The sequence below is a fragment of the Mesoplodon mirus genome, assembly GCF_964341445.2.
Source record: "Mesoplodon mirus genome assembly, chromosome: 7".
NCBI classification, from domain to species: domain Eukaryota; kingdom Metazoa; phylum Chordata; class Mammalia; order Artiodactyla; family Ziphiidae; genus Mesoplodon; species Mesoplodon mirus.
This window is the reverse complement of record NC_138983.1, coordinates 76,122,376-76,145,761: the sequence shown is the minus strand read 5'-3', so window position 1 is coordinate 76,145,761 and position 23,386 is coordinate 76,122,376. Positions and strand designations below refer to the sequence as shown.

Below are 23,386 nucleotides of genomic sequence, written 5' to 3'. Positions count from 1 at the left end.
TAAGCAGCTCATGCAGCTCAATAACAAAAAAACAAACAACCCAATCCAAAAATGGGCAGAAGACCTAAATAGACATTTCTCCACAGAAGATATACAGACTGCCAACAAACACATGAAAGGATGCTCAACATCTTTACTCATTAGAGAAATACAAATCAAAACTACAATGAGATATCATCTCACACCAGTCAGAATGGCCATCATCAAAAAATCTAGAAACAATAAATGCTGGAGAGGGTGTGGAAAAAAGGGAACACTCTTGCACTGCTGGTGGGAATGTGAATTGGTACAGCCACTATGGAGAACGGTATGGAGGTTCCTTAAAAAACTACAAATAGAACTACCATATGACCCAGCAATCCCACTACTGGGCATATACCCTGAGAAAACCATAATTCAGAAAGAGACATGTACCAAAATGTTCATAGCAGCCCTATTTACAATAGCCCGGAGATGGAAACAACCTAAGTGTCCATCATCGGATGAATGGGTAAAGAAGATGTGGCACATATATACAATGGAATATTACTCAGCCATAAAAAGAAACGAAATTGAGCTATTTGTAATGAGGTGGATGGACCTAGAGCCTGTCATACAGAGTGAAGTAAGTCAGAAAGAGAAAGACAAATACTGTATGCTGACACATATATATGGAATTTAAGAAAAAAAAATGTCATGAAGAACATAGGGGTAAGACAGGAATAAAGACACAGACCTACTAGAGAATGGACTTGAGGATATGGGGAGGGGGAAGGGTAAGCTGTGACAAAGTGAAAGAGCGGCATGGACATATATACACTACCAAACGTAAGGTAGATAGCTAGTGGGAAGCAGCCGCATAGCACAGGGAGATCAGCTCGGTGCTTTGTGACTGCCTGGAGGGGTGGGATAGGGAGGGTGGGAGGGAGACGCAAAAGGGAGGGGATATGCAAACATATGTATATGTATAACTGATTAAATTTGTTATAAAGCAAAAAAAAAATTAAAAATAAAGATGAAGAAAAAAAAAAAGAATAAAATTTTGCCATTTATGACAAAAAAAAAGAGGGGTCCGGATACCCTGAGGGGGGTTTTGGAGGATGGGCAGAGGTTGGGTCAGTGGCAGGAGATACCATTTACCCCTGATCTCTGGGACAAGTGCACGCATAGGTCTGACAGTTACTTGTGCTTTCCTTCAAACTGGTTTCCTTCAAACTCCGATGATGACATCAGAGGCTTCCGACCTTCCCGATTGGATGGACCAGACTCCTTGGTGCTTGGCAGCAGTAGTAGACAACAGAATCTCGCCAGAGCTTCTCTCCACTGACAGTTGCCCCGCAGCTTGGAGAAGGGACGACCACTTGTGTTTAGCCCAAGTCCAGAAGAAGAGTTGGGACAAAGCAGAGTCTAGGCTTCGAGGAAGGGAAGAGTCTGGGAGACATCATGGACAATCGTCAACCGACTTCCCAGGCTGAGGAGCTGAATTCCCAGTCCAGCTCTTCAGGGTACCCCCTGGAGTTGACTGTCTATGAAGAAAGCCCAGGACCGTCAGGTGAGGGAGCTGGCATGAGAAGGAATTTCAGAGATTTGACCAGTAAGGAGGAAAGGGTACAGAGGTCGGGAAGGAGCACCTGCATAAGGTGCCTATGAAAGAAAGGAGACATTCAGAAAGCCAGGGATTGAGGGAGGAGAGCACAGGAGCTGGGGACACGGAACACCTGGGGAGCAAGAAACAGGGTTAGGAGATGAGATCCAAGGATGAGAGAAGGGGAGAGAGGAAACAAGGGGAGGGTTCTTTTTTTTTATTCCTGGTGGGAGAAATTATCTACCATGAGAAAGAGTTTGACCAAAAGAGTCAGGGGAGGGATAGGTAGATGTGGACAGAGAAAGATGGAAAGATGACTTGGGGCAAGGTCAGCGGTCTGTGAGACTGGAAAGCACGGGGGTGCTTCGGGGGGGAGGCGGAGTCGGGGTGGGGTTGGGTGGTCACCAGTGGCTGAATTCCCAAGACGAGAGCGTCATACTGTAGTCTCTTCTCCTTCGTCAGCTCCCTGGGCTGGTTGCAGCCCCCCGCCTCAGCGCCCCGGCTGTAAGAGGAAGAGGTCAGTGGCGTTCAGAGCGGAGGTGGAGGGCAACACGGCCGCTGAGGCCCAGGACACCTGGGTCGTGGAGTTGCTGAGTGGGCTCAAGATGAAGCTGAAGCGACAGCGGGTGTCTTCAGTGCTGCCTGAGCACCACGAGGCCGACACCTGGGTCGTGGAGTCGCTGAGTGGGTTCAAGATGAAGCTGAAGCGACAGCGGGTGTCTTCAGTGCTGCCTGAGCACCACGAGGCCGACACCTGGGTCGTGGAGTCGCTGAGTGGGTTCAAGATGAAGCTGAAGCGACAGCGGGTGTCTTCAGTGCTGCCTGAGCACCACGAGGCCGACACCTGGGTCGTGGAGTCGTTCAGTGGGCTCAAGATGAAGCTGAAGCGACAGCGGGTGTCTTCAGTGCTGCCTGAGCACCACAAGGTCTTCAAGTGGATGCTTGGTAAGGACCCACCGCCCTGCCCAGCAACCTCCAATCCTATACTTGAAAAACAAACAAACCAGAACTTCCCATGACTACACTTTCCCAGTGGAAAAGAATTCCCTGCTACTTGGTGCGCTCTCCGTCCCTGGCGGACTGTCTACGGATAAAGGATACGGGGGACACATAAAAGATACAGGATGAGGTTAGACTTAGAAATGATACAAGACTAGGTTAGATTTAGAAATGATACAGGATTAGGTTCGCTTGGTTTCAACTGTACCCGAGACTCTAGCTCTTACTGGCCTTTTGAATCTTACTGGCATGTTCGGGGTGGGGGGAGGAGGGGCTGACAAGCCATCTTCACCCCCTGACATGACTGTCAATTGAGACATTGGCTGAGAGTATCTTGATGCCCTCTGCAGGTACGTGAATGCATGATGAAGGGGCATCACTCCCTGTCACTCGGCCCCCCCAGAAGGGGAGTCACCCCCTTTCCTCCCACAGTGAATGGTCTTCCCTCCCCTCTTTCCGTCAGCTTCACCCTGGGCCACATCTTGGCATTTCCCCAGGGGGGCGCGGTTCACCCTCTTGGCTCTGGAATGCTCCCACGACAGCCCTGTTCCCACTGGCAACATCTGCCCTTTTTTCACAGAGGATCCCGTCGTTAAGAAATTCCTCGCCTGGGACAAAAACCTGGAAGTATCTGACAAGGTAAGTCACCCACTGAGATGGATTCCTGCTCCAGCGCCTGTTCTAGGTGGGCGCGCTGGGTGCTTTCTACACCCACGTTTCCACTCCCCTCCTAACCTCATGCCTTGTCAACACTTCCCTCCAGGGGCCTCGAGGTCCCCTCTGGGATCTGAGCCCCAGGAGTGCCCCTTTGGTGGTTGCTGCCTAAGTCCCCTCTCCTCTCAGCTCCTGGGGACTCGCCTTGGCTCCGGTTCATCGAACACCGTCCTGTGCCCGCGGCCCTAAGTCCACGCCCTCAATCCCAAAGCCTCCCATCCTTGGAGCGCCGCCAACTCTGACCTTCTGTCCTCTCCCCTTCCCCAAACAATCAGGCTCACCCCACACGGGGGTCTCTCCTCCAAGTGGCACCACCCATTCCTCGTCCCCTGCTCCCTTCTCCCTCCCACTCTTTCTCCTCTTCCAGGATGTGACCTCTCTCCTACGTTTTTTCCCCTCTTTCCATCAGTATCTCCTGTCGATGGTGATAGCGTATGTCAGCCGGGCCGGGCTCCTCTCCTGGCAATTCCAGAGAATCCATTTCTTCATAGCTCTGTGAGTACCTTGCTCCATCCCCGCCATCAATATTCAACACCCTGGGAGGGCAGAGGGAGAGACGTGGGGCTCTGACCTTTCATCTATTTTTTTAAACCCCTTTGTACTGACTCTAGGTGTGAAAATGACAGGATTACGGTACCGTGGTTTCTTTTTCAAACCATGTTCTGTTTTTTATAGCATTCATTGTCAAAACAAACTACCCTAATGTCAATTAAAACACTGAAAGAAACAAAGCAAAACGCAAAACTTTCCTAAGAGGAGAGGAAGAAAGAACTGACACCATCCTGCCCCCGAGTAACAGACTTGAGACGTTTCCGGTTCGAATTCTCCGGTCTCGGGTCTTCCGACATCAGCACCAAGTGTGATTATCTTCCGTTTCTGCATTCCCACGACAAATGCCACAATCGGGGCCCGTATCACATAGCACGGATTTGGTGTCAAATGCTCCCCACTGATGTTTCTTCCAAGTCTCCCAAGCCAGTTGGCTCTATTTGCCTGAACATCCTTCCAAAACACAGGTCTGACCGCTTCACACAATTTCATTGGCTAATGACATGCCAAATCAAGGCCAGAGTTCTGCGTTGGGATTTAACTCTCTCTGCAATCTCCAGCACACCGTCCTGATACTTTATTCCTGTGTTTCACTGCTCCTTCCAAATACCCTGCCCTCTAAGTTTCTATTGAGCTTTCTATCCAGGTATCTTTGCCATACATTTATCTGAAGAAAACGACCTTATCCTTAAAGTGGGTTCAAACACCAAAACCTTCACGATGCCCGATCTCCCTAACTTCTGCATCCCAGAGGCACTTTAGTTCAAATTGTATTATAATGTGATGCTTTGCATTATAGTCATTTCTTATCTCCCCCCTTCCCCTTCCCCGGTCCCACTAGACTAGACACCATGTGGAAGGCAGGTCTCGTCAAAATGTCAATGCATTCCCAAAACACTCAGCACAATTCTTTTCATTGGGCAAATGTTTGTTACTGTGAGACTTCTAGGTAATCAGTATTGCATTTGGCCATGAGATAAAATGTTCATTCATTCATTCATTCATTCATCTAACAAACCTTATAAAGTACACCCTACATGCTGGGGAATATGAGGTGGTGGGAACAGAGATTCACAAAAGGCTGTTGAATTCATGCATCAATATGAACCAAGCCCTAAATGTGTCATTTGCTAGGAGAGGGATGAATGCAGAAACAGATCAGATCAGCTCCTGCCCTCAGGAACTGTACATGTACCTACAACATAGGAAGAGAGGTGTGTGCACATAAAACAAGTTGAAGGGAACGGGGGTTTGGATCGTGTCCTCATCATCAAGGTGTGAGAGGCACCCTTCCGAAGGTCCTGCCTGGCAGTGGCTCCTTGATGACTGGGCGGCTCCCGGTGACGCTGGGCAGGGCTGGGTGGGTCGTGTGAGGATGCTCAGCCTGCCTCTTTTCTGGGAAGCTGATCTCAAGTGGAGGCCCTTCCTGTCCTGATGACAGCGACCTGATGTCTTTCCCCAGCTATGTGGCCAGCGACATGGAAGAGAACAACCAGGCCCCCAAGCAGGCCATCGTTTCGTTCCTCTATGGAAAGAACAGCTCGCAGCATGCCTTGTTCCACAAACTGCGTTCCCAGTTCATCCGTTCCATGGGCTGGAAGACATGGGTCACTCGGGAAGAGTGCGAGCAGGTGGGTGGGCTGTGGCGGTCTCGGGGAGGGGGAGGGACGGAGAGGAGGTGGGGATCATGGGGGACTCGGTTTGGGACTTGGGGACAGACGAGAAAGAACCGGAGGCGGGGCAACGGGAGGCAGCGGCATCCTCATTGCCAGGGGCTGTTTGTCTTTCCAGATCCAGGCTTTTGATCCAGAGCTCTGGGTGTGGGGAAGAGATCGCGCCCTCTTGCCCCAGAGGCCCCAGGACCACGCAGGCCTGAGGTCATCGGCCTGCGCAAAGGTAGGTCTGCGTGCGCAAAGGTGCGGGTGGAATGACGTGTTGTCTACTGAGGAAATCGGAGGAATCCCACTGCTGGACCCACATCACCTCTCACACTGTGAAGGGGGCCAGCCAGGCACACAGCCACGTGCCGACTCTGCGCCAGCCACGGACTGACAGCCACACACAGACACCAGCACCGCGAGGCCCGTGGGCACCAGACCTCGGGGAAACCAGTTTGTCCCAGACGCATGGGTCTCACTGAAGTTATTTCACCCAAAGCAATTGGGTCCAAATAACAGCTTTGACGAGGTGGTGATTCTTTTCCATATACTGCGTTTCCAGTTTCTCTTTTTCATTCATTTTTGGCCTTACATCCCTCAGGGTTATGGGTTCTAGCATTTATCTACAACAAAGTAAATGTCTACAAACAGGATATTAGATAGAACAGCCCACACGTTCAATAAGAAAAGATGAATTATGACTAGCTTTATATTCCTCCAAATTTACTTTCAAATTGCCTATGGCCAGATCACCTGTGACTCTTTATTCCCCCTGACTCACCACTTCTGGACCAATGATTCCTCTAGTACAATTCACCTTTTCCCCCTCACGTTTATGGTCAAGGGGGTTTATCACAACGACTGAAGGTTAAGGAATGCCATCTTCAGCATGGCTTATTACAATTGACACATTAGAGTTCTAGATGTGGGCAGAGGATTGAGCAAACATTTGGTTTAAATCTTGCAAACTAGCTGCCTTCGTCCATTCAACCTGCCCTACTACAGACCACGTTGCTTAGAAACAACACAGCACGGTCTCTTTTACAAGGGCAATAATCTCATTCATGAGGGCTCTACCCCATGACCTAATAACCTCCCAAAGACCCCACCTCCTAATACCAGCACCTTAGGGGTTAAGATTTTAAGATTTCAACATAAGAATTTTGGGGGACACAAACATTCAGCACATAACACTAACCAAGTTTAGGGCTGAGTATTATTTAAACATTAGGACCCAGGGACTTCCCTGTTGGCACAGTGGTTAAGAAACCGCCTGCCAATGCAGGGCACACAGGTTTGAGCGCTGGTCCGGGAAGACCCCACATGCCGCGGAGCAACTAAGCCCGTGCGCCACAACTACTGCGCCTGCGCTCTAGAGCCCGCGAGCCACAACTACTGAGCCTGCGTTCTAGAGCCCGCAAGCCGCAACTACTCAGCCTGTGCGCCTAGAGCCCGTGCTCCGCAACAAGAGAAGCCGTCAGGAGAAGCAACGGAGAGTAGTCCTCGCTCACCACACACAGCAACAGAGAGAAAGCCCACACACAGCAACAGAGACCCAATGCAGCCAAAAATAAAAGAAAGAAAATAAGTAAATAAATGAAAACTTAATAATAACATAGACATTAGGATGCAGGGTTAGGGTTAGGGATCCGGCCTCAGGTCTCCTGGTCCACGATGTTGACTTGTCAGTGATGTCTGTAGTGTGCTTCCAAGTTCAGAATTTAAGTGGTGCCAAAGGACCAAGGTGAGTTAAGACTAAAGCAGCCTTCTCCAAATGCCAGCTCCCTGAGCAGAATCACCTGGAGTCTGGGCTATAAAGCAGATTACTGGGCCTGACCTTGGGTGCATTCAGTAGTTTTTGGAGTCAGGGTCACCAAAGTCCAAGAATCGCACTTGAAAACAATGAATGGTTCAGGACTGGGGTTCAGAATGGAGAATTTGAGATAAAACTCCAATCATAAATGAGTCTCAATTCTGGTTAGAATTGACTAAGAATGTGAAAACCTTTATATCTGGACAGTTGCCACTTTGAAATCTGACATCCTTGCTCCTTCTCTTACTTCCAGATCACAGAGCCCAGGAGAGATGAGGATGTTCAACAAGAGGTCAATCCAGACACTGACGACAGCCGTGAAGAAGGAAGGGAGAAGCCTCTTGTGCAGATCATCGAGAAGAAGCCAGCATCTTCTAGAATGAGCGGAGGCCAGTTTTCGTGTTATACTCCTAGGAGCGGGGTGTGCTTCTAGGAGTCTGTGGCAGAACAATAAGAAAACAGGGTTTATTCAGATTCCACCCTTTTGGAAGGCACCACCTCAATTTTCAGATCATTTCATTTCCATCTCCCCTGAGACGAACATTGGAGGTCCCATTTTTTATACACTTGTTTGCCCCAGTCTAGAAGCATTTGAAGGTGGAGTGTAGCGGCTCAGAATAGGAGGGAATAACATTAAAATATATAATTAGGAAAAAAATATATATATATATATATAATTACAGCCACAGGGTCATGACTCATGACTTAAGTTTCACTGGCTTATTTTGAAAATGTCACCTATAAAATTATTGTATTTTTATATTTTATATTTATATATTTATTTTAAATAGTTTTGAAATAGTCTTCATTTTGAAACATCTTATTACTACAAACTTTTGTGATGAGAACTGTAGCTGTTGTATATTTACACATATATACAGTTTTACTCACATTTTCAAGAGAGATTGTTGATTTTATCTATTACATCATATTTCCATTCTACTTATAGCATAGTGGGTATTTCCTCCCAATTCTTGTAAGCATAAATTTTGTATTTTTTTAGTTCTCATTATTGAATTGTGGGAATTCAGTCCTAATTTTTTAACTTGCCTCAGCATGTTTGTATGTTATTTTAGATTGTTCAAGAGTACCGTGCGATGCAGCTTTTGGGGAACTACAATAAAGACGAAAGTCTTCTCACAGTCAGGATGTGTGTGGTCATTACCAGTCGGCTTCGCCTCTTTGCTGTCCAACGAGGTGTTGCTTAATGGCGTTGTGATTATCCAACCACATTTCTTAACTCTGAAAAATAGTCCTCAATTATTTTTCATGTAGAGAAAACTACAGAAGATGAGGCAGGTCTTGCATCATTCAGGACTCCAATACTGAGAGACAACTCTTGGGTAAAAGGAAAGATAGCTTTACTGAGGAAGCCGGCAGTCCAGAAGAGAGGTGGACTCGTGTCCCGAAGAACCAACTCTCCCCTCCTGAAGTTTTGCTTGAGGACTATACAGGGAAAAGAGAAAGGGGCTACATGTTGAAGAGAGGGTTACAGGGTGCGTGATCAGCTCACGGTCATTCTTCTGATTGGTCAGTGGTGAGGTAACGGGGACTCAACATCATCAGCCTTCTGGTTCCAACTGGTCTGGGGTCTACGTGCTTGTGGGCAACATGCAGTTAACTTCTTCCACCTGCTGGGGGTTTCAGTCTCTGCCAAACAGCTCCAAGGATGTGGCTCAGAATATTACCCAATAGCCCTTGAGGAGGAACTAAAGGTCCTTGACTTTGTTTAACAGCCAAGAGACGATTATTTTGTCTTGGCTGTTTTTTCGGCCTCGCCACGCAACTTGCAGGATCTTAGTTCCCTGATCAGGGATCGAAAACAGGCCTCTAGCAGTGGAAGCGCAGAATCCTAACCGCTGAAGTGCCAGGGAGTTCCTGACAGTAGACTTTAAAAAAAAAAAAAAAAAAAACAGACCAAAAGGAACACAGTTTTAAGGAAGCTTAACTTTCTCAGAAATGCAGAAATTTTGTTGTGCATTTATTTTCTTTCTTTTTTTCCCCCAATACATTTATTTATATATTTATTTATTTTTGTCTGCGTTGGGTCTTCCTTGTTGCACGTGGGCTTTCTCTAGTTGCAGTGGAGAGGGGGCGACTCTTCATTGCGGTGCGTCGGCGTCTCCATGCGGTGGCTTCTCTTGTTCCGGAGCATGGGATCTAGGCACGTCGATTCCAGTAGTTGTGGCTCACGGGCTCTAGAGGTTTTTTATGTTTTGCAAGTATTCATCAAATGTTTATTGCTTGAATGAATGACAAATAATTTCTTCCAACAATCTTCAAACTGCTTAACACTATGACAATATTTAGCGTTTCAAATTTCACGTGACCTTAGTCTTTCCGTGCTCTAGTTTCTAAAAGCACGTGGGATCTTCCCGGACCAGGGCTTGAACCAGTGTGCCCTGCACTGGCGGGCGGATTCTTCACCAAGGAGCCACCAGGGAAGTCCCTGTGCATTTATTTTCAAAAAAATAATAAGGCCGGATGAATTCAGAACTAGGTGCAGAAACCTCTTCCAGTGAGATACAGAATCTCTGCTGTTTAGGCAGATTTAGAGAACAACTTTTCCAACCACTTATTAAAGAGACCAATACTCCATGAAAAAAATTTATCATTTGTACAGAGAGAAAACCAAACTCCAGCTTTGCATCAATATAATATTTGCTACTAAGAGAACCATAAGCTCTTTTTTGAAAATCTCTGGAATAAACATCAAAACTGAGCTGCCTTCGGCTCAGACAAATAAAATTCCCTTTCTACCCGTCTCCTACAACTTTCTATACCCATTCAGGTTGTGTCCTTCACTATCCTCTTTCTGGTGCTGGAACAATCAGTCATTTTACTTTAGGACCAAACGATTTTTGTTCCTGTTAATAAACAAAACTACATCGCATTATCTTGCATACAAAGTTGTACCTCTCGGTTGCTGGAACCAAGCAGGACCATGCAGGGCCCTTCCATGTCCCCTGCCTCTTGTCTGTAAAATAGCTGCAGTCTCCCAGGCCTCCCCTGAGTCACCAAAGAACAGGTTCAAGCAGTTACTGATTAGGACAACAGCAGTCACAGAATCTTTAGTTCCTCCCGAAGGACATAAGTAACAGTGTCAGACACACACTCCTAACTTGTTTTGCAGATACTAAAACCACTACAACAGGAGAAAGCTAACTGTATGATGACCAGACTGGAGCTATGACACAAGCTGCTCCATCTTGAGCAGACCTGAACCAATGGCTTACACAATTCCAGGAACTGGCCTCAAGGAAATGGGAACAAACCAACACTGGAATTGAAGATTAACTGTGCCTGAAACAATCAACATGACACTGACCACACCGCTGCATGACCAATTTCAAGAGGATGGTCAGAGCTGACTGTGCTACTCTGCACGGAGCCCCCACCGGCACAGCCCAGAGACTTCCCGTCTTTTCCCTATCAACCCCTTTTCCCTCTCATTGGCAACTGGGAGATGGTATTGGGGACACTAGCCCACCATCTTCCCAGGTTGCCAGCTTCCTGAATAAAGCATCTTTCTTCTTCCACCAACCCTTGTCTCTGGAACACTGACTTCTGAGCGATGAGCAGCTGAACCTGAGTTCTGTTCCAGCCGATAACATCACTATGGGTCAAGCCTCATTCATAGTAATATTAATACTAACTTTGAACCAAAGTTACTTCCATTTCACAAAGGAAACTAGGAGTGAATGATTGACAACTGCCCATCACACATCAGCATTTCAGGCTAGCACAGCTCATGAACACACATAACACAACTTTACACAGCCACAAACATCCCTTACACAACTTATTCAAGTGGCAGAGACAAACACATTCATTAACACACCCACAGACAGAGCCTCTAGGTAACAAGTAAACATATGCAGCAAGAGCATATAACTTGAGATTATGCTTAGTAATCAATGCCTCAGGTTTCTGTCTTGCTTACAAATGACCTCGGTATCCAATGATTATCCAGTAAGTAACACAATTTAGTATCAGTTCAAGGGTTTACGTAAACTGAAGATCTGGGAATTTATCGACAAGCTAACACAGTAGAAAACATAGTTACTGTTGAAAGAAAGTCTGTCAGAATAAAAACTAAATGTGGTTAAACACAAACTTACAGTTTTCATAACCTTAAACATTAAGTAGAAGTAATATGAGCTTAGTTGATGGGCACACCTATATAAATTTAGGAAGAACACACCCAAGTAGAATTGTTTTAAATGTATGCCTAATACTGATAAATAAGATACGAATAACTTTTTATTAAACCAAAAATATTAAACTAGCTTCATGTGTCAAAGATTTACCTAAATTATGTAAACTTGAAGTCTTTAAATTTCTGAGTTGATTTTTTTTTTTTTTTTGGCTGCACCGAGGGGCTTGCTGGATCTTAGGTTCCTGACCAGGGACTGAACCTGGACCCTGGCAGTGAAAGCACCGAGTCCTAACCACTGGACCGCTGGGGAATTCCCTGACTTGATTTCAATAAGAATATTTTTCTAGCACATTTAAAGTATTAGAAGTTCTAATTCCTTTCTCTCTGAGAATTTTAGGGATATATAATTTTTATAAGCACATTTGTATCTTTGTAAGCCAATCAGGACAGAAACCCTTTAATTTAACAGACTCTACAATCTACTTTAATAGATCCAGAAGTAGGAAAACATTACATACTCGCACTGTCAGAGGTAAAGACCTTTTTGAATTACAGACACACAGACATACAGAGAAATGGAACTTTTACCTGCAGTTTTAAGTCTTAGACTTGGGTCAGGAATAAACACTCACCAGTCTAGATATTAAAGAGCCGTTCTCATCCCATTGGGCAAGAGATTCTTCATTGATTTGAGCTTGTCAAAGTAGACAAATAGACAAACAGAAAAGACTAAGAAAAGACTAACAAACTAGATCCTCTGTTACCTCTCACCTAACTGAGATTAGTTCTGTAGAAACTTCATCCCTTTAGAGACCATCAAGTCTTCAAACGACAGAGCCAAACTCAGAATCACTGCTGCCACAAATGGGGAACCACTTCGCTGGAATCTGAAAACAAAGGAGAAACACAAAAGTAATAGAAGGGGAAACTAAAGAAACAGAAAGTGAGCCAAGTTCAAAGGCTGCTTGGGTTCACCCCTGGGAGAGGAGACAAGATGTACCTGGGCTTCACTGGCTCATGAAATACACCACTTGTTGCTGGGCTTTTACAGCTTTATTTACGTAGAACTGATATACAAAATCTAGCCCATGTTTAATGTATATAACTTGATGAGTTTGGACATATGCACACACCTGTGATACCATCACCACCATCACGGTAATATACTCATCACTTCCAAAAGATTCCTTCTATCCCTCTGTGTGTGTGTATGTGCGTTAGAAAGATGTAACACAGCACCAGGTACATGAAAAGGTGCTCAACGTCACTAATCATCTGGGAAATGCAAATCAAAATCATCATGAGATACTACCTCACATCTGTTAGAATGCCTACAATTTTTTATTTTTTTTTAAAGATGAGAGTTGTCAAGGTGGTAGAGAAATCGTAACCCTTGCATATTGTACGCAGGAATGTAACATTGTGCAGGCACTGTGGAAAACAGTATGGAGTTTTCTCAAAATCTTTTAAATAAAAATTCCATATGATCCAGCAATCCCACTTCTGGGTATACAGGCCCAGCTCAGAGACACTGCAGCTTCAGTTCCAGAACACTGCAATGAAGCCAATACCGCCATAAAGCGAGTCACATGAAATTTCTGGTGTACCCGTGCATGAAAAGCTTCTGTTTACACTATACTGTAGTCTGTTAAGTGTGCGACAGCCTTGTGTCTAAACAAACAATGTACATACCTTTATTGAAATATACTCTGGGGAAGAGAAATATAGATCAATGGAACAGGATAGAAAGCCCAGAGATAAGCCCACGCACATATGCTCACCTTAGCTTTGATGAAGGAGGCAAGAATATACAATGGAGAAAAGACAGCCTCTTCAATAAGTGGCGCTGGGAAAACTGGACAGCTACCTGTAAAAGAATGAAATGAGAACACTACCTAACACCATAACACAAAAATAAACTCAAAATGGATTGAAGACCTAAAGGTAAGGCCAGACACTGTCTAACTCACAGAGGAAAACACAGGCAGAACACTCTATGACATAAATCACAGCAAGATCCTTTTGGACCCACCTCCTAGAGAAATGGAAATAAAGACAAAAATAAACACGTGGGACCTAATGAAACTTCAAAGCTTTTGCACAGCAAAGGAAACCATAAACAAGACCAAAAGACAACCCTCAGAATGGGAGAAAATATTTGCAAATGAAGCAACTGACAAAGGATTAATCTCCAAAATTTATAAGCAGCTCATGCAGCTCAATAACAAAAAAACAAACAACCCAATCCAAAAATGGGCAGAAGACCTAAATAGACATTTCTCCACAGAAGATATACAGACTGCCAACAAACACATGAAAGGATGCTCAACATCTTTACTCATTAGAGAAATACAAATCAAAACTACAATGAGATATCATCTCACACCAGTCAGAATGGCCATCATCAAAAAATCTAGAAACAATAAATGCTGGAGAGGGTGTGGAAAAAAGGGAACACTCTTGCACTGCTGGTGGGAATGTGAATTGGTACAGCCACTATGGAGAACGGTATGGAGGTTCCTTAAAAAACTACAAATAGAACTACCATATGACCCAGCAATCCCACTACTGGGCATATACCCTGAGAAAACCATAATTCAGAAAGAGACATGTACCAAAATGTTCATAGCAGCCCTATTTACAATAGCCCGGAGATGGAAACAACCTAAGTGTCCATCATCGGATGAATGGGTAAAGAAGATGTGGCACATATATACAATGGAATATTACTCAGCCATAAAAAGAAACGAAATTGAGCTATTTGTAATGAGGTGGATGGACCTAGAGCCTGTCATACAGAGTGAAGTAAGTCAGAAAGAGAAAGACAAATACTGTATGCTGACACATATATATGGAATTTAAGAAAAAAAAATGTCATGAAGAACATAGGGGTAAGACAGGAATAAAGACACAGACCTACTAGAGAATGGACTTGAGGATATGGGGAGGGGGAAGGGTAAGCTGTGACAAAGTGAAAGAGCGGCATGGACATATATACACTACCAAACGTAAGGTAGATAGCTAGTGGGAAGCAGCCGCATAGCACAGGGAGATCAGCTCGGTGCTTTGTGACTGCCTGGAGGGGTGGGATAGGGAGGGTGGGAGGGAGACGCAAAAGGGAGGGGATATGCAAACATATGTATATGTATAACTGATTAAATTTGTTATAAAGCAAAAAAAAATTAAAAATAAAGATGAAGAAAAAAAAAAAGAATAAAATTTTGCCATTTATGACAAAAAAAAAGAGGGGTCCGGATACCTTGAGGGGGGTTTTGGAGGATGGGCAGAGGTTGGGTCAGTGGCAGGAGATACCATTTACCCCTGATCTCTGGGACAAGTGCACGCATAGGTCTGACAGTTACTTGTGCTTTCCTTCAAACTGGTTTCCTTCAAACTCCGATGATGACATCAGAGGCTTCCGACCTTCCCGATTGGATGGACCAGACTCCTTGGTGCTTGGCAGCAGTAGTAGACAACAGAATCTCGCCAGAGCTTCTCTCCACTGACAGTTGCCCCGCAGCTTGGAGAAGGGACGACCACTTGTGTTTAGCCCAAGTCCAGAAGAAGAGTTGGGACAAAGCAGAGTCTAGGCTTCGAGGAAGGGAAGAGTCTGGGAGACATCATGGACAATCGTCAACCGACTTCCCAGGCTGAGGAGCTGAATTCCCAGTCCAGCTCTTCAGGGTACCCCCTGGAGTTGACTGTCTATGAAGAAAGCCCAGGACCGTCAGGTGAGGGAGCTGGCATGAGAAGGAATTTCAGAGATTTGACCAGTAAGGAGGAAAGGGTACAGAGGTCGGGAAGGAGCACCTGCATAAGGTGCCTATGAAAGAAAGGAGACATTCAGAAAGCCAGGGATTGAGGGAGGAGAGCACAGGAGCTGGGGACACGGAACACCTGGGGAGCAAGAAACAGGGTTAGGAGATGAGATCCAAGGATGAGAGAAGGGGAGAGAGGAAACAAGGGGAGGGTTCTTTTTTTTTATTCCTGGTGGGAGAAATTATCTACCATGAGAAAGAGTTTGACCAAAAGAGTCAGGGGAGGGATAGGTAGATGTGGACAGAGAAAGATGGAAAGATGACTTGGGGCAAGGTCAGCGGTCTGTGAGACTGGAAAGCACGGGAGTGCTTCGGGGGGGAGGCGGAGTCGGGGTGGGGTTGGGTGGTCACCAGTGGCTGAATTCCCAAGACGAGAGCGTCATACTGTAGTCTCTTCTCCTTCGTCAGCTCCCTGGGCTGGTTGCAGCCCCCCGCCTCAGCGCCCCGGCTGTAAGAGGAAGAGGTCAGTGGCGTTCAGAGCGGAGGTGGAGGGCAACACGGCCGCTGAGGCCCAGGACACCTGGGTCGTGGAGTTGCTGAGTGGGCTCAAGATGAAGCTGAAGCGACAGCGGGTGTCTTCAGTGCTGCCTGAGCACCACGAGGCCGACACCTGGGTCGTGGAGTCGCTGAGTGGGTTCAAGATGAAGCTGAAGCGACAGCGGGTGTCTTCAGTGCTGCCTGAGCACCACGAGGCCGACACCTGGGTCATGGAGTCGCTGAGTGGGTTCAAGATGAAGCTGAAGCGACAGCGGGTGTCTTCAGTGCTGCCTGAGCACCACGAGGCCGACACCTGGGTCGTGGAGTCGTTCAGTGGGCTCAAGATGAAGCTGAAGCGACAGCGGGTGTCTTCAGTGCTGCCTGAGCACCACAAGGTCTTCAAGTGGATGCTTGGTAAGGACCCACCGCCCTGCCCAGCAACCTCCAATCCTATACTTGAAAAACAAACAAACCAGAACTTCCCATGACTACACTTTCCCAGTGGAAAAGAATTCCCTGCTACTTGGTGCGCTCTCCGTCCCTGGCGGACTGTCTACGGATAAAGGATACGGGGGACACATAAAAGATACAGGATGAGGTTAGACTTAGAAATGATACAAGACTAGGTTAGATTTAGAAATGATACAGGATTAGGTTCGCTTGGTTTCAACTGTACCCGAGACTCTAGCTCTTACTGGCCTTTTGAATCTTACTGGCATGTTCGGGGTGGGGGGAGGAGGGGCTGACAAGCCATCTTCACCCCCTGACATGACTGTCAATTGAGACATTGGCTGAGAGTATCTTGATGCCCTCTGCAGGTACGTGAATGCATGATGAAGGGGCATCACTCCCTGTCACTCGGCCCCCCCAGAAGGGGAGTCACCCCCTTTCCTCCCACAGTGAATGGTCTTCCCTCCCCTCTTTCCGTCAGCTTCACCCTGGGCCACATCTTGGCATTTCCCCAGGGGGGCGCGGTTCACCCTCTTGGCTCTGGAATGCTCCCACGACAGCCCTGTTCCCACTGGCAACATCTGCCCTTTTTTCACAGAGGATCCCGTCGTTAAGAAATTCCTCGCCTGGGACAAAAACCTGGAAGTATCTGACAAGGTAAGTCACCCACTGAGATGGATTCCTGCTCCAGCGCCTGTTCTAGGTGGGCGCGCTGGGTGCTTTCTACACCCACGTTTCCACTCCCCTCCTAACCTCATGCCTTGTCAACACTTCCCTCCAGGGGCCTCGAGGTCCCCTCTGGGATCTGAGCCCCAGGAGTGCCCCTTTGGTGGTTGCTGCCTAAGTCCCCTCTCCTCTCAGCTCCTGGGGACTCGCCTTGGCTCCGGTTCATCGAACACCGTCCTGTGCCCGCGGCCCTAAGTCCACGCCCTCAATCCCAAAGCCTCCCATCCTTGGAGCGCCGCCAACTCTGACCTTCTGTCCTCTCCCCTTCCCCAAACAATCAGGCTCACCCCACACGGGGGTCTCTCCTCCAAGTGGCACCACCCATTCCTCGTCCCCTGCTCCCTTCTCCCTCCCACTCTTTCTCCTCTTCCAGGATGTGACCTCTCTCCTACGTTTTTTCCCCTCTTTCCATCAGTATCTCCTGTCGATGGTGATAGCGTATGTCAGCCGGGCCGGGCTCCTCTCCTGGCAATTCCAGAGAATCCATTTCTTCATAGCTCTGTGAGTACCTTGCTCCATCCCCGCCATCAATATTCAACACCCTGGGAGGGCAGAGGGAGAGACGTGGGGCTCTGACCTTTCATCTATTTTTTTAAACCCCTTTGTACTGACTCTAGGTGTGAAAATGACAGGATTACGGTACCGTGGTTTCTTTTTCAAACCATGTTCTGTTTTTTATAGCATTCATTGTCAAAACAAACTACCCTAATGTCAATTAAAACACTGAAAGAAACAAAGCAAAACGCAAAACTTTCCTAAGAGGAGAGGAAGAAAGAACTGACACCATCCTGCCCCCGAGTAACAGACTTGAGACGTTTCCGGTTCGAATTCTCCGGTCTCGGGTCTTCCGACATCAGCACCAAGTGTGATTATCTTCCGTTTCTGCATTCCCACGACAAATGCCACAATCGGGGCCCGTATCACATAGCACGGATTTGGTGTCAAATGCTCCCCACTGATGTTTCTTCCAAGTCTCCCAAGCCAGTTGGCTCTATTTGCCTGAACATCCTTCCAAAACACAGGTCTGACCGCTTCACACAATTTCATTGGCTAATGACATGCCAAATCAAGGCCAGAGTTCTGCGTTGGGATTTAACTCTCTCTGCAATCTCCAGCACACCGTCCTGATACTTTATTCCTGTGTTTCACTGCTCCTTCCAAATACCCTGCCCTCTAAGTTTCTATTGAGCTTTCTATCCAGGTATCTTTGCCATACATTTATCTGAAGAAAACGACCTTATCCTTAAAGTGGGTTCAAACACCAAAACCTTCACGATGCCCGATCTCCCTAACTTCTGCATCCCAGAGGCACTTTAGTTCAAATTGTATTATAATGTGATGCTTTGCATTATAGTCATTTCTTATCTCCCCCCTTCCCCTTCCCCGGTCCCACTAGACTAGACACCATGTGGAAGGCAGGTCTCGTCAAAATGTCAATGCATTCCCAAAACACTCAGCACAATTCTTTTCATTGGGCAAATGTTTGTTACTGTGAGACTTCTAGGTAATCAGTATTGCATTTGGCCATGAGATAAAATGTTCATTCATTCATTCATTCATTCATCTAACAAACCTTATAAAGTACACCCTACATGCTGGGGAATATGAGGTGGTGGGAACAGAGATTCACAAAAGGCTGTTGAATTCATGCATCAATATGAACCAAGCCCTAAATGTGTCATTTGCTAGGAGAGGGATGAATGCAGAAACAGATCAGATCAGCTCCTGCCCTCAGGAACTGTACATGTACCTACAACATAGGAAGAGAGGTGTGTGCACATAAAACAAGTTGAAGGGAACGGGGGTTTGGATCGTGTCCTCATCATCAAGGTGTGAGAGGCACCCTTCCGAAGGTCCTGCCTGGCAGTGGCTCCTTGATGACTGGGCGGCTCCCGGTGACGCTGGGCAGGGCTGGGTGGGTCGTGTGAGGATGCTCAGCCTGCCTCTTTTCTGGGAAGCTGATCTCAAGTGGAGGCCCTTCCTGTCCTGATGACAGCGACCTGATGTCTTTCCCCAGCTATGTGGCCAGCGACATGGAAGAGAACAACCAGGCCCCCAAGCAGGCCATCGTTTCGTTCCTCTATGGAAAGAACAGCTCGCAGCATGCCTTGTTCCACAAACTGCGTTCCCAGTTCATCCGTTCCATGGGCTGGAAGACATGGGTCACTCGGGAAGAGTGCGAGCAGGTGGGTGGGCTGTGGCGGTCTCGGGGAGGGGGAGGGACGGAGAGGAGGTGGGGATCATGGGGGACTCGGTTTGGGACTTGGGGACAGACGAGAAAGAACCGGAGGCGGGGCAACGGGAGGCAGCGGCATCCTCATTGCCAGGGGCTGTTTGTCTTTCCAGATCCAGGCTTTTGATCCAGAGCTCTGGGTGTGGGGAAGAGATCGCGCCCTCTTGCCCCAGAGGCCCCAGGACCACGCAGGCCTGAGGTCATCGGCCTGCGCAAAGGTAGGTCTGCGTGCGCAAAGGTGCGGGTGGAATGACGTGTTGTCTACTGAGGAAATCGGAGGAATCCCACTGCTGGACCCACATCACCTCTCACACTGTGAAGGGGGCCAGCCAGGCACACAGCCACGTGCCGACTCTGCGCCAGCCACGGACTGACAGCCACACACAGACACCAGCACCGCGAGGCCCGTGGGCACCAGACCTCGGGGAAACCAGTTTGTCCCAGACGCATGGGTCTCACTGAAGTTATTTCACCCAAAGCAATTGGGTCCAAATAACAGCTTTGACGAGGTGGTGATTCTTTTCCATATACTGCGTTTCCAGTTTCTCTTTTTCATTCATTTTTGGCCTTACATCCCTCAGGGTTATGGGTTCTAGCATTTATCTACAACAAAGTAAATGTCTACAAACAGGATATTAGATAGAACAGCCCACACGTTCAATAAGAAAAGATGAATTATGACTAGCTTTATATTCCTCCAAATTTACTTTCAAATTGCCTATGGCCAGATCACCTGTGACTCTTTATTCCCCCTGACTCACCACTTCTGGACCAATGATTCCTCTAGTACAATTCACCTTTTCCCCCTCACGTTTATGGTCAAGGGGGTTTATCACAACGACTGAAGGTTAAGGAATGCCATCTTCAGCATGGCTTATTACAATTGACACATTAGAGTTCTAGATGTGGGCAGAGGATTGAGCAAACATTTGGTTTAAATCTTGCAAACTAGCTGCCTTCGTCCATTCAACCTGCCCTACTACAGACCACGTTGCTTAGAAACAACACAGCACGGTCTCTTTTACAAGGGCAATAATCTCATTCATGAGGGCTCTACCCCATGACCTAATAACCTCCCAAAGACCCCACCTCCTAATACCAGCACCTTAGGGGTTAAGATTTTAAGATTTCAACATAAGAATTTTGGGGGACACAAACATTCAGCACATAACACTAACCAAGTTTAGGGCTGAGTATTATTTAAACATTAGGACCCAGGGACTTCCCTGTTGGCACAGTGGTTAAGAAACCGCCTGCCAATGCAGGGCACACAGGTTTGAGCGCTGGTCCGGGAAGACCCCACATGCCGCGGAGCAACTAAGCCCGTGCGCCACAACTACTGCGCCTGCGCTCTAGAGCCCGCGAGCCACAACTACTGAGCCTGCGTTCTAGAGCCCGCAAGCCGCAACTACTCAGCCTGTGCGCCTAGAGCCCGTGCTCCGCAACAAGAGAAGCCGTCAGGAGAAGCAACGGAGAGTAGTCCTCGCTCACCACACACAGCAACAGAGAGAAAGCCCACACACAGCAACAGAGACCCAATGCAGCCAAAAATAAAAGAAAGAAAATAAGTAAATAAATGAAAACTTAATAATAACATAGACATTAGGATGCAGGGTTAGGGTTAGGGATCCGGCCTCAGGTCTCCTGGTCCACGATGTTGACTTGTCAGTGATGTCTGTAGTGTGCTTCCAAGTTCAGAATTTAAGTGGTGCCAAAGGACCAAGGTGAGTTAAGACTAAAGCAGCCTTCTCCAAATGCCAGCTCCCTGAGCAGAATCACCTGGAGTCTGGGCTATAAAGCAGATTACTGGGCCTGACCTTGGGTGCATTCAGTAGTTTTTGGAGTCAGGGTCACCAAAGTCCAAGAATCGCACTTGAAAACAATGAATGGTTCAGGACTGGGGTTCAGAATGGAGAATTTGAGATAAAACTCCAATCATAAATGAGTCTCAATTCTGGTTAGAATTGACTAAGAATGTGAAAACCTTTATATCTGGACAGTTGCCACTTTGAAATCTGACATCCTTGCTCCTTCTCTTACTTCCAGATCACAGAGCCCAGGAGAGATGAGGATGTTCAACAAGAGGTCAATCCAGACACTGACGACAGCCGTGAAGAAGGAAGGGAGAAGCCTCTTGTGCAGATCATCGAGAAGAAGCCAGCATCTTCTAGAATGAGCGGAGGCCAGTTTTCGTGTTATACTCCTAGGAGCGGGGTGTGCTTCTAGGAGTCTGTGGCAGAACAATAAGAAAACAGGGTTTATTCAGATTCCACCCTTTTGGAAGGCACCACCTCAATTTTCAGATCATTTCATTTCCATCTCCCCTGAGACGAACATTGGAGGTCCCATTTTTTATACACTTGTTTGCCCCAGTCTAGAAGCATTTGAAGGTGGAGTGTAGCGGCTCAGAATAGGAGGGAATAACATTAAAATATATAATTAGGAAAAAAAATATATATATATATATATAATTACAGCCACAGGGTCATGACTCATGACTTAAGTTTCACTGGCTTATTTTGAAAATGTCACCTATAAAATTATTGTATTTTTATATTTTATATTTATATATTTATTTTAAATAGTTTTGAAATAGTCTTCATTTTGAAACATCTTATTACTACAAACTTTTGTGATGAGAACTGTAGCTGTTGTATATTTACACATATATACAGTTTTACTCACATTTTCAAGAGAGATTGTTGATTTTATCTATTACATCATATTTCCATTCTACTTATAGCATAGTGGGTATTTCCTCCCAATTCTTGTAAGCATAAATTTTGTATTTTTTTAGTTCTCATTATTGAATTGTGGGAATTCAGTCCTAATTTTTTAACTTGCCTCAGCATGTTTGTATGTTATTTTAGATTGTTCAAGAGTACCGTGCGATGCAGCTTTTGGGGAACTACAATAAAGACGAAAGTCTTCTCACAGTCAGGATGTGTGTGGTCATTACCAGTCGGCTTCGCCTCTTTGCTGTCCAACGAGGTGTTGCTTAATGGCGTTGTGATTATCCAACCACATTTCTTAACTCTGAAAAATAGTCCTCAATTATTTTTCATGTAGAGAAAACTACAGAAGATGAGGCAGGTCTTGCATCATTCAGGACTCCAATACTGAGAGACAACTCTTGGGTAAAAGGAAAGATAGCTTTACTGAGGAAGCCGGCAGTCCAGAAGAGAGGTGGACTCGTGTCCCGAAGAACCAACTCTCCCCTCCTGAAGTTTTGCTTGAGGACTATACAGGGAAAAGAGAAAGGGGCTACATGTTGAAGAGAGGGTTACAGGGTGCGTGATCAGCTCACGGTCATTCTTCTGATTGGTCAGTGGTGAGGTAACGGGGACTCAACATCATCAGCCTTCTGGTTCCAACTGGTCTGGGGTCTACGTGCTTGTGGGCAACATGCAGTTAACTTCTTCCACCTGCTGGGGGTTTCAGTCTCTGCCAAACAGCTCCAAGGATGTGGCTCAGAATATTACCCAATAGCCCTTGAGGAGGAACTAAAGGTCCTTGACTTTGTTTAACAGCCAAGAGACGATTATTTTGTCTTGGCTGTTTTTTCGGCCTCGCCACGCAACTTGCAGGATCTTAGTTCCCTGATCAGGGATCGAAAACAGGCCTCTAGCAGTGGAAGCGCAGAATCCTAACCGCTGAAGTGCCAGGGAGTTCCTGACAGTAGACTTTAAAAAAAAAAAAAAAAAAACAGACCAAAAGGAACACAGTTTTAAGGAAGCTTAACTTTCTCAGAAATGCAGAAATTTTGTTGTGCATTTATTTTCTTTCTTTTTTTCCCCCAATACATTTATTTATATATTTATTTATTTTTGTCTGCGTTGGGTCTTCCTTGTTGCACGTGGGCTTTCTCTAGTTGCAGTGGAGAGGGGGCGACTCTTCATTGCGGTGCGTCGGCGTCTCCATGCGGTGGCTTCTCTTGTTCCGGAGCATGGGATCTAGGCACGTCGATTCCAGTAGTTGTGGCTCACGGGCTCTAGAGGTTTTTTATGTTTTGCAAGTATTCATCAAATGTTTATTGCTTGAATGAATGACAAATAATTTCTTCCAACAATCTTCAAACTGCTTAACACTATGACAATATTTAGCGTTTCAAATTTCACGTGACCTTAGTCTTTCCGTGCTCTAGTTTCTAAAAGCACGTGGGATCTTCCCGGACCAGGGCTTGAACCAGTGTGCCCTGCACTGGCGGGCGGATTCTTCACCAAGGA

The 23,386-nt window shown here is 46.4% G+C and overlaps 3 protein-coding genes across 9 annotated transcripts in view; 2 read left to right on the top strand and 1 right to left on the bottom strand.

Moving 5' to 3' along the window:
- The window catches only part of LOC309808565 (interferon regulatory factor 6-like), a 726,310-nt gene that overhangs the window by 653,904 nt on the left and 49,020 nt on the right, over positions 1-23,386 (bottom strand). The window lies entirely within an intron of this gene.
- On the top strand, positions 1,423-7,949 carry LOC309808812 (speedy protein E4-like; the record flags this gene model as incomplete). The annotated part of the gene is made up of 6 exons (XM_082629386.1): positions 1,423-1,531; positions 2,027-2,248; positions 3,144-3,202; positions 3,687-3,772; positions 5,289-5,457; positions 5,618-7,949. The coding sequence occupies 6 exons, from the start codon at positions 1,423-1,425 to the stop codon at positions 5,876-5,878; spliced, it is 906 nt and encodes a 301-aa protein (XP_082485512.1). The 3' UTR covers positions 5,879-7,949.
- Positions 15,079-21,390, top strand: LOC309808811 (speedy protein E4-like; the record flags this gene model as incomplete). Its single annotated transcript, XM_082629385.1, has 6 exons — positions 15,079-15,187; positions 15,683-15,994; positions 16,800-16,858; positions 17,343-17,428; positions 18,945-19,113; positions 19,274-21,390. 6 exons carry the CDS (start codon positions 15,079-15,081, stop codon positions 19,532-19,534), a joined length of 996 nt encoding a protein of 331 aa, XP_082485511.1. The 3' UTR covers positions 19,535-21,390.